The sequence below is a fragment of the Aythya fuligula genome, chromosome 7 (assembly GCF_009819795.1).
Source record: "Aythya fuligula isolate bAytFul2 chromosome 7, bAytFul2.pri, whole genome shotgun sequence".
Taxonomy (NCBI): Eukaryota; Metazoa; Chordata; class Aves; order Anseriformes; family Anatidae; genus Aythya; species Aythya fuligula.
This window is the reverse complement of record NC_045565.1, coordinates 32,012,729-32,027,472: the sequence shown is the minus strand read 5'-3', so window position 1 is coordinate 32,027,472 and position 14,744 is coordinate 32,012,729. Positions and strand designations below refer to the sequence as shown.

The 14,744-nt window shown below is 45.2% G+C and overlaps 1 protein-coding gene across 1 annotated transcript in view; it reads right to left on the bottom strand.

Annotated features, from left to right (window-relative positions):
• Positions 1 to 14,053, bottom strand: part of INPP5F (inositol polyphosphate-5-phosphatase F) — a 38,830-nt gene extending 24,777 nt beyond the window's left edge. The window contains exon 1 of the mRNA XM_032191019.1: positions 13,928 to 14,053. Coding sequence (XP_032046910.1) covers positions 13,928 to 14,024 — 97 coding nt within the window. The 5' untranslated portion in view covers positions 14,025 to 14,053. The remainder of the gene's footprint in view (positions 1 to 13,927) is intronic.
• Between the last annotated feature and the right edge of the window lie 691 nt (positions 14,054 to 14,744).

The following is a 14,744-nucleotide window of genomic DNA, read 5'->3' as shown; positions in this document are numbered from 1 at the left end:
GCTGACCAAATGATTTGTTCCTATTTAGAGCCATATCCCTTCTGGTTATTTCAGGAAATCACTATAAGAGCATTTGGGGCTACATAATTCAGTTTAAAGGAGGGTTAATTCTCCTAATATCCACTGGAATTTGTAACTTAATTGAAATTTTACATGGTTATAGTGAAATTAAATACAGGTCATTAAGCTGCTAATGTAGCTCTAAGAAGACCAGATGTTAACTTTCAGTCCCAGCTCTCTTATATTCACCCAGTTACTATTAGCTTCACATCTTCTTATGTTTACAGATACACAAGGGTACAGTGTCTTTTGTTAAAGAAGTCTCACAACTGCACAGAACAATACTGAAGTACACCAAGGTTTATGGTCTCCAGTTCTCCTACTAGTAATGAGTTCTAGTGAACCACAAGAAGTGTGAGAGCAAGCAGGAAGGCAACACTATCAGCTCCACCATCTGTGAAAGGTTCTCCTCTCAACAGGAATCAAACCATCACGTAAGTCAGTATTAGCACGAAAAGCCTCTTGTGGTCAGAGTACCCACCGCCAATAGTCAGTACGAGTTTCTAATAGGAGTGTACTAAAAGTTCAAGAATGTGGAAAAAAATCAGAAGTAAATCTTAAACGAAAGAGAATCATTAAAAGCAATTAATGCCCGTGTATGCGAGGTTGTCCCATACCAAGAAGGACAAGATGTTTGTTATTATCTGCCAAACCTCACTGGTTCCAAAGGAGGCAGAATTCTCCAACTGAAGTGTTTCACTAGTCCAGATGTCATCTCCCAGGGTAAACAGACAGACGGTCTGAGGAACAGACTCACACAATACCCTAAGATATGGAGTACAATCACCAACTTACATACACCTGACAGTAAGTTTTTAAACACTGATTTTCAGACACATGTTCTCTGTGCAACTTCTTTGCAATTCAGACTCTGCTGTTCCAAGAATTCCTCACTTTTCGTTTAATTTCATCATGAAACACAAGCATTGACACAAGACACAGAAGTCAGAATAGACCTAAACTGCACTCATTTAAAAGGAGTTTCACATTGTTCCTTCTTGTCTGTCTGAACACAGTGTGCACAGTAGCAAAATTTACCAGAGGAGGTTTGCAGGAGGCAGCACAGAGCTCCTGCCAGTGTGTGTAACCAGGCTGTGCCATCTCATGCGAGACCCCTGCAGGGAAACTCCAGGTTCTTCCTGCTTCACTGTAAGAGAGCACTGCAAACAGTTAGCACAGAGCCTCCTGTAAGAGGGGATCACGCCATCACTTGGTTAAGTTTCTGAGAAGACTGAAGTAGATGAGCACAAGGAAATAAGGGACAGCATGAACAGTTTGATTTAGTACTTAGAGAAGCCTCAGGGTACAATTCATCTTGTACCTGTTTGCCAAAAACCTTGTGCTTATACAAAGCGTGCTCAAAGGCAGCCTGAGCTTCAGCCCAAATAACACGCCAGAGCATCCTTACGCTGAGTGGAAATCAGCACCAAGCCTACAGGAAAGAGGAACACAAAAAGCTTTCCCTGCTCTCAAGTCTTCCACCTTCTTCCCAGCTCACTGACACCACCCCGAGCCATCTTTGCCCCAGGAACCTTCTAGAGCTGTACTGTTTCAAACATCACCTACTTCTTGCTGTCTTTGGTACCTGCAGTTCTCTTCATCATTCACCTTCCACCGTGAGAGCTCCAAACCAGGCAAACCGAGCAGCAAAAAAAAAGGCCAGACTTCAGAAGACTTCAAAGCAGTGCAGGTTTACTGTAACTACAAAACTAATAATCCGAACAGGGCCTAAGTCTCTCTAAACCATTCATTTCCTGCTATGGCAAGATTAGTGGGAAAGCCCTGGATGGCAAGTGAGGTTTCGTTCTAGCAGCTTACAGAAAGGGGAGGGGGTGGGGGAAACCAAGATCTAGTTTTAGTTGCAGATATAAGGAAAAGATAATTCAGACTTGCCCATATGAAAGGGCATAAAGAAACTGTAATAGGGACTGTAAAAAAGAGTATTTTTGAAACTTTTCCATATTTTTTGCTGTTTACTTTGACATAGGTAGCCCTCAACTTAATCATATGCTACATCCAAGACGTCTGCAGGAATACTTCTCCCTAGCAGCAGAGAAGGTGAGAACTGACTCTGCCCCCTGACTCCTCAGTTCACTTAAAGCACAGACGAGCTTTGCAAAAAGAGGAGCTCTCTGGAGTTAAATCCTAATGTTATGCTAAGAGTTCAAAAGGCAAATGCAGATTGACCAGCTGGGCAGTATTGCTCGTGAGATAAGAGATATCAAGCTCCCAACAGCGACAGCTGTTTCCAGAAGATGCTCCTGGGGGAAGGCAGGACGTAGCAGGTAAACTCTCCGTCACGGACATCGGTGGATATTAACGTGTTTGGGTTTTTTCTTCCAGCATCCAGTGAAAATCTAGATGTGAAGAAGCCTCACAGCAGAGATGCCTGGAGGCTGTGGAAAAATACCAACTGCAGAATCACACTTTGTTTGGCAAGTATCGCTTTTTTTTTTTTTTTTTTTAACCAGTATTTCTAGAGAACTTTGTATAGGAAAGGATGTGTGACAGCACAGAAGCAAGCGGGTCAAAGTGGGTTTTGTTAAATAAAACACATCTAGGTTTGACATTCTGATTAGAACTTGGTTACCAGTTATAGCTCCATTTCCTGCTCGGTAGCCCTCTCTTGGCTCAGAGCCAACGCCAATCATGCTGAATAAAAACAATTCAAGTATTCAGCCACAGGAACCTCTTGCTCTAGGAAGCATGCTCTGGAACCAGAAGGTGGATGAACCAACATAAAAGGATTGTTTTCTCTAGTCCCACTACCCTGCCCCCCAAAAAATACAGGCTTTCGTGTTTAGTGCAGTCCTGCTTACTCCGTTGCAGCAAAAGCAGCTCTCAGACCTCTGCTCAGTGCTGTGAAATCACTCAGGACTGTTTGCCATAATTTAATCCCCTGCCCAGCAATCCTGGCAGCCACCGTATCTTTAGCCATCATCTTTGCTCATAATTTTAAGGACTGAAGGTTACATGGCTGTGCAACAACTGCAAATACATTTCGATCCAAAAAATTAAGTGGAAGTCTACAAGATTAGAATAACTGTAAAATACGGCAAAATTTAAGTTGCTGGACAGTGATACACGTTGCAAAAGAGCTCTAGATCTTTCTAAAGCCAAGGAGGAAAATAACCACAGAAGAAAAAAAAAGAAAATCCTCAGTTAAAATCTTCTGATAGTATACAGAAAAGGCATTTAGCTATGTTTGACTGATGAATGCTGAAGCTACACAACTGCAAGTTTGAATTTTCTTTTTTAAAAAGAAGAAATACCTATCAGTGAGCATTAACTACCACAAGGCTCCATAAAAGCACACACTGGACTATTCCCTGCACACACACACACACAAAAAAAAGTGCTTTGAGAAATTTCAAATGTAATTGCTCAATAGTTGCTTTTGCTTTCCACTTGTCTTCCTACAGATGCCATGCTAGAAATCTAGCAATCCCTTCAAACACAGCCAGCCAGGAATAAAGACTGATCAACCTGAAACTGCAACCCAGCATCATCCAACAGACTTCTCAGGGTACCGTGCTTGTTAGACACGATGCCAAAGTAGCCACTGCACTCCAAACAAAGAGTTGGAAACTCTCCTCCTTGGGGAGATCATCATGCCCTGTGGAGGTTTTAATTTAAAGACTTGCCAGGGTCTGATAGACCACATGCTCTTAAAACTTTGAGGTACATGCTTGCACAGCAAGTTTCTGTCCCAAAGGAAGGGATTTCCCATTCCCTCCCTTTCCCAACTAACTAAATTCAAGCTATTTGGAAAAAAACTGCCTTTTTTTTTTTTTTTTCTTCTGATTGCCATCTAAGATGAGCAGTCAGGGAGCACACAGTTGCTTCACAGCGAGTGCATTGGAATCGCAATCGCAGCACACCAGGGCTTCCGCCACAAGCAGGGAACAAAACCAGCTTTGATGTGATTATTTCCATCACCAGCCCTCCGAACTTACCAGCAGCACCAGATAAAGCTCCTTTACCCGGTTGTGTTTACACAAGTGTGATCCTGGGAAGGGTGGTACAAAGCAACTCGCAAGATGGTCAAAAGCCAAAAGCGCTTTCCAGCCCTTTGGCCATTCTTCCCCCAGCAGCGTCGCTCCCAGGTCAGGCACAAGCCCTGACAAGGGAACACGCTGCTTTGGGATTCACCACCGGCTTCGTGCTGTGACTACAGGCAAGTCTGGAGATGTTAAGGAGGCAGGAAGAAAAAAAGATTTGATTTGGAATCACTTTGACCCAGCCCTTACTGCGGCCAGCTCCGATTCAAAGAGCAATAGCCGTTTATCAGCCAATTTTGCTGTAACTCGGGGGCCGTTCTCCTTATCTTCCTCAAACCCCCAGGAGCTTCAGGACCTCAGCTGGGAAGCGTTTCCTGTCAGTGAGCTCTGTATAAAAATTGACTGAACGTCCCAGAACTTCAAGCTCAGTTTATATGTATCTATATAAACATGGACTGCTTATAAACGCGTATTTATAAACAAACACAGGCTGGATATAGACAAAACCATCCAAACCTGCACACTGTTTATGAATTCTTACCTACAGCCTTCTCAGCATCCAACACAAACAAAAGACATTTCCATATAAAAAGAGAAAGCGCAGAAGCAACCTATTGTACGTGTTCAAAGTCAATTTTCCAGCTCTGCTAATATAATACTTGACCTCTGAAAAGTAAACTTCCAGAAAAAAAAAAAAAAAAAAAAACAACAATTTTAATAGAGTTGAAGTTTTCCCCTTTAAGTTCTGGCTGCTTCAGATCAAAGACAACCACAAGCCTTCATTATTAGCGCTACTGTGCCCTTATGACTTTTCAAAGGGAACCAACTCCGCTTTCAAGTTCCAGTTCATCTTTGAATAGTGTTCCGAAATATTAGCCAGGATTAAAAGATTACAAGTTAACTGGGAAGACTTAAGAGCACAAAGTATTTCCTACAAGACAAAAGACTCCAAGTGCTACTTTGCCAAGCAATCTTAGGCTAATTAAGTTCTTTCTAGCACAGACTCCTAAATTCATGTTTAATCTACTGTAATTGCAGAAAGATGGAGGAACATTAACACACTTAGTCTTACAACTACTAGCACCTAATGGTCGTGAAGTATTATCCTTATTTATTTGCTTATTTTCCAGCCCAATCCTTGAAACGGGTGGCTAGCTGAAGGGATAATTTGTTTAATTATCTTTAACTTTTCATTTACACAGCTTGCTCAGTCTGCATGGGAGACTTGAGAGCCCTCAATCGCTTGGAATTGAAGTGCTCCTCTGAACAGAGAAATCCGATCACCACTGATCCCCATTCCCCCCATCTTTAAAAACCCACAGCTAGCTTAAACTCAGAGGATTTCAAAAAAAAAATCCCCACTAGTCTTCTCCTTGCTACTCCACCTTCGAGCCTGTTCATCCTCCAGCCCCTAAGGATTGGAAGCACACTTGCCAAACAGCAACTCGATGCAAGTTTTTTTGTTTTGTTTTTTACAGAGTGCATGTGCTCCTACGGTGGAGCCAGCACGCCACAGAGCATGCATCCATCCGGCCTGTGTCTAAGTGAAACAGACATTCAACTTCCTTGGACGCTTTCCTCAACTATCTCAACATTGGACCGGATGAACAGGAACAATTCGAGTTCAGTTCAGGTCGGACAGTGACAAGATTTACAGCAGTGGGAACGGGGGCATATAACGCAGCTCTAATCTCATCACAGCAAAACTTCTTCAAAAGAGCAAGCAGGATGCAAGCCCTGAGAATGCACCTCACAGAAGAGTCCTTACTACTTGTGTTGGTAAATACATTTCTTTGTGTTCTGCTGCAGTTGGAAAATCCCCCGAGTCACCAGGCACTGCTCAGGAAACTATAAAAGCATATGGAGGAGATTCAGTTGTCTAGAGAGTACCCAATATGACAAGTAATTGGGGAAGGAACTCCTGCACTACACGTGACAAACTGCTATTAGCAGTTGTTCTGAGGCCGGTTCTAAGGCATACAGTGCCGGCAGATCCAATTAAACCAAAAAAATACTCTAATTGCTAATTATGAAGTATTAGAAACCACCTCAGGAGGCTGTTCTAGTTGCCCCTGCTCCCCACATATGGATTACTTAACAACAAAATAACTACAGCACACTCCATCAGCGTGCCTTAACAAGCCATCCAGCAGTCTTCTTTTACACACACAGCTTCATCAACTCATCGGGAGCAAGCTGAACGTCACACTCACTGAATTCAACTCCCAGGCCCCTTCCACCAAGTTAAAAACAAAACAAAAGCTTTCTGTAAGTCATTCATGGACACCAAGTTTGAGAAGGCTGCCATCAACCCCATCCCCTGCCCACAAGACAGTTTTGTTAAACTGGAACATCTCAGACCTACAGTGAAGTTAGTTTTTTGCTGCTCTGGCCTAAAATCCTCAGTCCTGTTGTTGTACTTACTCGGTACCGTGTTGCCTATTCTTTTGAGGTTAACCATTTCTGTGATGTGCCTCTTTGATTTAGCATCCTTGGAGGAGCTCACCTCTTCACTTGGGACCGCGGTTGTAAAGAAAGCATCACCTCAGCTTGTTCTGCACCTGTAGGGCCCCTTGCTCCCTTAAAAACACTGAGGAGGAAACAGCTCGGAATAAGCAGGCTGCACTTCAGTGACTAAGAAATCCTTTGCATAAGAGTTACTTCTAGCCAAAGATTTCTGCCTCTATTCAGTCCCCTTTCCTTGTTTTTCCCAGTCAGCATATTTTGCTCAGAAAGCACAGCTCTGCTTTAGGCTAAAAGCATTCTGGAGAGTCTTGTAGCTGATTGAAAAGCTTCTTCATATTACAGAAGGAAAGCGTGACTCTAACAGGAACCGTGACTAAGTAACTCTAACAGTATACATGCTCTGTAACATTATTCAAACATTTCTTTTTGTACACATGCTTTGGATGAGTTACATAGAAGGATCCAAAAACTAAAACGTGCATGTCCTCTACTACCCATCACATTTAAAGCACTCAGCAGTGAACAGCATGGACTGGAAAACTGCCTCAAAATTTAACTAAAAAAAAAAAAAACAATTTGGTGCCTCTTTCTACACAAGCGTATTCTCAACAGTTTGATATTTCAACAGAAACAAGCATGATCATTTTAGAATTACAGAAGACAACTGCAGGAGATACTGCAGAACAAATTGGATTTGCGTACTCTGAATGCAGCCCTTAATTCATGTATCTGAACAGAAAGCAAAGGATTTCATGCCACGCTAGGTAGATTTTTATTGTTGTTTAAGTAACTGCTGGGGATGAATAGACTATGTAGAACCAAATGACAAGCCATGTATCACTTGAACATTACTAAAACCATTTTAGCACTGAGAAAAGCTAAACATCGGTCATTTGTGGGAACGCTGCTGCTGTTCTAAACAAATGTGGCAAAAACAAACCCAAGCTCCCAATTAGCAATAGAGCAACCACACTTGTCATTCACACTTTGCAACTGCCCCCAGGCAGTGTCATGCACTTCTAAATTTGGCTCTGAGTTCTGTTTTGTTCTTTAAACCTCAGCACTGTCACATTTTAAGCCATTTATTTACCTCAGCACGTTCATGTGATCTTGCCAACCATCCCTAGCACGTTATCAGAGACCAAGACTTGCGGCACACAGAGCTTCAAGCTTACAGCACTTTCAAGTTGCTTGTGTTCAGTTTTCCACAGACAACACAAACGCTGTTTCAGGGCTTCTAGTCAAGTAAGATTTCTTCCTTAAAATGAAGACCAACGTTTTCAGGTGGAATTCTATTAATGTCAGTTCAGCTATTCAGAAAATAATTCCTTGTCTTATTTTTGGGAGGTAGAGGTGTTTGGAACAAGCATATGCAATGCATTATTGAGTGATGATATGTGTTTACCAAAGCAGAGCTTTCATAAAAGAAATTTGTGCTATTTCTAAATTTCTCCTCCAGAAATCTGTTTAAAGGTTTCTCGTGCCTCCTTGATATTTGCTCCTATTACTCGGTTTCCTGTGAAGACATAAATGCAGTGACTTTGGCAACTAAAGGATAAAGAGTATATTTCAAATACAATCAGCTGCTAAAACTGAAGACCACCAGCTGGAAACGTGAGTCCCACCTACAAAAATTAAAGCACTACACAAAAAGTTTACTCAGAGGGAGAAGAAAAACCTGCATGTATCCACCCACACCCCCTCTTAAGTGGGCTCTTTGTTTTCATATTCCCTCTTGCCATGTGTTATTTCCTGGCTAAGATTTTCCAAGTGATACTTGCAAGAGTAAGCAGTATGGCTAAGTGATGACTGAAAATAAGCTTGCGAAAGCTCTCTAAATTGGGAAAAACAAGTTAAATCATCCCCAATCAAATTAGATTCGTGTGGCAGAATGCTGGGTTTTCAAGAGATACAGATTGTTAATTGCAAGTGGGAATTTCTGTTGGAATAACCATATGCATTTCTGTAACAAATATAGAAGGTTCAATGAACACAAGTAATTTTCAGAAGCCGAAGTTTATAGCAAATGTAATGCTTATGAGAAGCAAATTCTGAGCTACCAAATGTGTATTCCTCTCAAAACCTTTAAGTATATTAAAAAATTGTGTTCTTTATTATATTGAGCATGAATCATGAAACCTCCAGACACTGACAGAAGCTTTTATTACTTTTATCTGTTGTCTCGAATCTTTGACGCACTTGAGGGAAAAACTATAGCCTGACAGACTCCGGGCCTTAAGTCTCAATACAGAGCCTTAACAATGACTTTCAACAAGATTCAATATTTAAGCTATGTTTCAGAGCTGCTTGATATGACTCTGCAGAGTTTACCTCTAAAAGAAAGCCTAAAGCCACCATCCAACACCTCTCACAGTTGGAGGGAACTGTTTAGAGGAAGTTACGGCCAAGTCCCCTGACATTTCAGGGCTCCAGCTGCAGCTGGCATGCAACAGGCTGGAACAGCAGCGAAGGAATGTTTTCCTGCTGGGAGCCTCACCCCTACTGCCAGGAAATGCCCAGCTGCCCACCAAATCGCTTCCTCTGGTCACCAAAGCCTTCAGGTCAGCGTCTTTAGAAGTCTCTCAAAAGCTACAGCATCACCAGTTTCTCATGATGATAATTCCATTATGAAGCATTTGTTTTTCAACAGAAAAAAATGAAAGTATTTTCATACTGCCCACTTACTGTGCCAGAAAAAGCTCTGTATCTTAGTCAAGGACAGTGTAGCTACTGCCTGAGTCAAACCAGACATCACCCCTACACACAGGTGAAGGGTAGCTCTGCCAGCTTCCAGTAGCTGAACTTCAGCAACCTGAGCTTTCCTGCAGGCTGAATAGTATCCATTAAATAACAAAAACAACAAAAATCACATTCCAAAAACAAAGAAGTTGTTTTGAAAGAGCCTAAGTGGCACATGAAAGAAATACTTGCCTTTCCCTGCAGTTCAGACAGGTTTTTGTAAAGCTTGCCACAAAGTTCTCACGTTGACTTGCACACTTGCACATACAGCTGAGACACCCCCCTCACCTCTGGGTGACAAAGCCAGTAACAAGAACATCGACACTCACAGATGGAGAAGCCACAAGCTCTTTGGTATAGGTGCAGACCCCTCTCAAATGAAGGGCTGTTTCCTGTCAATATTGCTGTCGCAGTTAAATCTGATCTCCTCCATCTCACCAGTTAGTACTAACCTCTGAGAGGTCAAAGATGCGGGACCTCTGCTACCAAAACACGAGCCCCAAAAGCACCTGAACTGCAGATTTGATTAAACTCTGCCACACACACACCAAAATAGTTACCTTTTCCTTTACAGAGCAAACAGTCAACTCACAAGAATCAGCATGTCAAGCTTGAAAGGGTTTTCATTTACTTAAAGCGAAAAGTCATTTCAGAGCAGGCAGGAACTCCAGAACACTTTATGCATCTGACTTGGGACAAGTTTGACAATTCCTGATCTCTTTGTATAAAAAGAGAGTCAGGAGGAGAAGGGGAAAGATGGGGACAGCCTCGTTACATTCAGCTTCACTTCTGCCAGTAAGATTCAACAGGAAACTAAACCAGAAACACCTCACCTCAACATTTATTTCTAACTAGGTTAGCATGTGGCATACTCAGTTAAGTCCCAGGGTTTGTTTAACTAGGATCCATTTAGAAAAAAAAAAGAAAAAAAGTGGGTGAAATTACAAAGCACATCTTATTTAAGGAAAGTAGGAAAAACCCTCTGGTAAATACATTTGAAGATCTCACCTCCCAGGCAGAAGGTACAGAACTCTTTAATGTACGTATTTGAGTAGATAAAGATGTGCAGCAGCACACAGCTCTCCTCTAGTCCCTGCTCACTTCTGTAGGAAGGAGCAAGCAGCAACAGGGAACTAACTGCTCGCTGGTTCTGAGCACCCTTTTTTGCTGGGTTGCATTTAACACAGATCAGTTTGACATCTGGTTTGTCACACGCATCACACGTATGTTGTGCTGACAGCAAAGGAAGGGGACCAAACAGCACGAGCAGGCACTGCTGAGAAACAGCTCCGCAACTGCTACGACTGAAACTGAAGTGTCAGAAAAAACAGCTTGAGGTCCCGTAGGAAGTAGCTCGTAAAACAGAGAGAACTCTAAAGCTGCAAGTCTCTGGCATGGAATAGTTTCCAGAACAGACAGGCCATTTCTAAGGCACGCCACCTCAGGAAGTCAGTTGTGCGTGACATATTTAGTTCAGCAGCCAGAGTTAACACATGGGCTGCCATCCCTCAGGGCGATGCGCAGGACCCTTCTGGGGCCTTAAACCTGCTGATAAATCCCCTGGGATCGGGGCAGCACTCCTCACACAAAGCAAATGTGGGCTTCTGTCCTCAAGGCCTTCACCTTCACTAGGCTTCAAAGGAATTTTCTTCATGATTTTTGACTGTAAAAGAATGTCAGGGATTCTGACAAGAAACTGTTCCGTGACTCTGTAATGCCGCTGAGGAGTAGGGCAAGCACCCAGAGCTGGAATGTTGGGTTGCATTATAACTTGTGACTCAGTTCAGATTTCATGCTATCAGATGAAGACACCTAACCGGACATCTCTTCCTCAATACTCTGAAAAATACTGTTTGGTAACAAGCCTCTCATTAGAAAAAAAAGACATGTATATCTATGCAATTTATTATTTTTTAAAACATATCTATTGAGAGGTACTGCTTCAGTTGCTGAACCAGCCATTCACAACCATTTCCAACAGCTGAAAACCAACACGGTAACGCTAATTTCCTAAGGCATTTAATAATAGATGACTGCTCGTTTGCCCCTAGTTAAGCTCCAGAGGTGAGACATCTTATCACCGCCTCCCTCTTACAAGCAGGTCATGGAATCTGAGCGTGCAGAGCCAAAAAGCTGGGTCCAAATACCTGTCTGAGACATGCTCAGAAACCTGTGGGGGCTGTTCCTCCTGCAGGGGTGGGGAGAAGGCTGGGCAGGGTGGAGAGGGCAGCATCACTGCCCTGCTTTCTGGAACAACTGCTCCCTCCCAGTCTCGTTTCGTCTGGCACCGCTGCTCAAGGTATTGATCGTCAAGGCCAACACAGCGAGAGCTGAAGCTTTCACTCAGCAGGAGGGTCTGTCCTTTTTCTAGTGACAGAAGAATTCAGCGCCTTAACGACTTCTGTTCTTTTATATATACACACGCAGATATAAATAAATTACAGCCGTGACAGCAATAACACCATGCTGTAATCTACATACAACCGCTGGCCGAGAGCAGCCGAGCAGAGCACAAACAGGGCAAGCTACGCGTGAACAAACTCCAGATCAAGATCTGAGGCGAGGTGCTTACAGCAGGGTTAAACAACGTTTTTCTACCACACTGGAAGAGGCACACTGCGAACATCGAAACCCCAACAACCTGCGATGCCAACAGGATTCAGATTGCCTGCAGGTGACTCAATTACTACTTTCACTTCACAGAAGAAAAACACCAACAGACAGAGACATCATGTAAACGCAGGCATGACCTCGGCCAGCCCCAGACTTTGTTTACGGCAAATATTTACAAGTTCACTGTTTTGTTGCTGTTTTGTTTTTAATCCAAATTCTCGCCACGATTCAAAGAAGCCTGAAATACAGTTTTCAAGATGAGCAAGTTTCTGAACGCGCCCTTATGGTTGAGGGAGGAGAGTGTTATAAAGCTCAGTTTCAGCTCCTTAGACTTAGACCTGTCATATAAAGCAATGCTTTGCAAGGTTTGCCAGGACTGCCCGTTTCAACCCACGGATGTGTAATGATTTACTCTGCCCCCAAAATTCTGCTCAGAATTAAGTCAAAGCTTCCAAAAACTGATAGAGACACAGTTAGATCATAGCCTTTCAACAGACTATTCAACATGTCAATGCATACAAGTTATGACTTTGTTTTGTTTTTTTTTTTTTTAATTCAGCACTGACTCATCACACAGCAATCTATTTACTCACTTCCGCTCCGTGGCCTTGATTATAATTGGTCCGATGTAATAAAACTGTCCAGTTCGGGGATATCCAGCTCTGCCCTCACATACAGAAGAGTTATTGACCCAAGAAAATCAGTCTGCGATCAAAGTGCTCCCTTCTCAGGCTTCCTTTCAGCCTACCCAGCAAGGCATCCCATTTCACCCTACTAGAACCCATTTTCACTAAGACCATCCAGAGCCACAGAGTTGGAAAAACAAAACCAAAAATCCACTGAAATAGGAAAGAGTGACTAACAAGAACACCAAGCAGGCTAGGAGACTTAACTCTCAGGTTACTTTTCATTACTCGGCGGGTCGTGCACAACAGGCATCGCATTTATTCGGACTGGAAGCGCAGAGTCCCATTACAGACAAAGTCCTGCTTAGGAGCACACAGACAGACTGCTGAGCCCTGGCAAAGCCTCCCCGAAGCCGATGGGCTCCGGGAAATCACAGCAGCAGCTGCATGAAAACAAGCGACCAATGCTTCAAACCCAAGCTTCCAAACAGCTGCCTCCAGAACCAGCCCGCGAGTTTGTGCTTTTGTTACTCCGGGTAGAATAAGAGCTTTTATGCCTGTTGTATTTACAATACAGCAAATTTAACACTGAGTTTGTGTGAAAACACGCATTTCCTTGACCAGCTGCACTGCTGTCTCGCGGACCACGAGGTGTTTTGTGAGGTGATTTATCAGCTTAGCGCTGCCAGACCTCCGACCTGGAGCGGGGAGCGAGACGTCACGTTACACCCGACGGGCTGCAATATCACCCAAGAGACGCACAGGAACGGCACCAAAAGGACAAAAGCACCGGGACTGAAGCGTGAGGACGCGACACGGGACGGAGCAGGGCGACAAACAGGTCTGTGGATAAACACCTGAGAGCCGCTGCTCACCCAGAGCTTGCCCCAGCCTTTTAAGGCTCACGGAGCGGGCTGTACTCACCCAGAGCTGGTCCTGTATGTGTTTAGGGGTTAACACAGACCCCACTTTCGGAAAGCTCTAAGTAACAGCTGCGTGATGGGCCACACACCACATACCCTGTGCCACACAGCACATACCCAGCTGCTTAGGACACAGCCCCGGCACCCTTCAGCTGCGCTCCTCAGGGACACAGGGAAACCCCTCAGGGACCCCCTCAGGGACTCAAGACCCCCCTCTCCCCTCAGAGACCCCCCTCACAGCCCCAGGAGCCCCCCTCTTCCCTAATGACTCCCCTCAGAGACCCAAAAATCCCCCCCAGGGACCCAAAAATCCCTCCCAGGGACCCAAAAATCCCCCCCAGGGACCCCCTCTCCCCTCCCAGACCCCCCTCACAGCCCCAGGACCCCCCTCTTCCCTCATGACCCCCCTCAGGACCCCCTCGCCGCCCCCCCCCCCTCCCCCCCGGGCCCCCCCGCCCGCCATTTCGAGCCGCCCCCCGCCGCTGCCATTTTCCCTCACCGGCCCTCAGCTGCAGGCGGCCGTCCCTGCGGCTGCACCAGAGCGCCCGCTCGCCGCTCTGCAGGATGTAGTGGTCCTGGGCTTGGAACAGCTCCATCCTGCCTCCCTGCCTGCCTGCCTGAGGCCGCGCAGCGCCGGCTGAGGGGCGGGGGAGGCGCGCTCCCGACGCGAAGCGCGGGCACGGCCGCGGGGACGCGCACGGCCCCGCTGCGCGCGCGCTGCCCGCCTCCCCCACCCCGCGCCGCTCCCGCTCCCCCCTCGGGGTCCCGGCGCCGCCCGGGCTCGGGGCGCTCCCTGCGTTCCGGCCGCTGCGCCGCACGTGACCCCGCCCGCTGGCCCCGCCCGCTGGCCCCGCCCACCGAGGGCTTAAAGGAGCAGCGCGGGGCCCTCCCCGCCACACAGCCCCTCAGCCCCTGTCACACCCTACAGCCCCCTCAGCCCCCTCAGCCCCCTCAGCCCAAAGGGGTTCTCCTCCTTCCCTGCTCCCCCCCCAGGAGTTGGGGACCCGCGTTACAAAGCACTTCTCACAAAAAACGCCCCACCACACGCCCAGCCAGCAGGGCAGGGCTGGGCTTGTTGGCTTTGCTGTGTCCCCAAAAAATAAACTTTGTCCTGAAAATGCAGTCACGTCCCGCCTCAGCAGTTGTGCATGGTACATGAAAAGAGATTTCCTCATCTTGTATTTGTCCACCCTTCTTAATGACTGATTTTCTGAAATTTCGCTAGAGGGGTGGACTTCTATTCTATATAGAATATAGACCCCTATAGAATATAGACCCTCTATATAAACCCTTTCCAAGGCTTTGTATAATTTTAA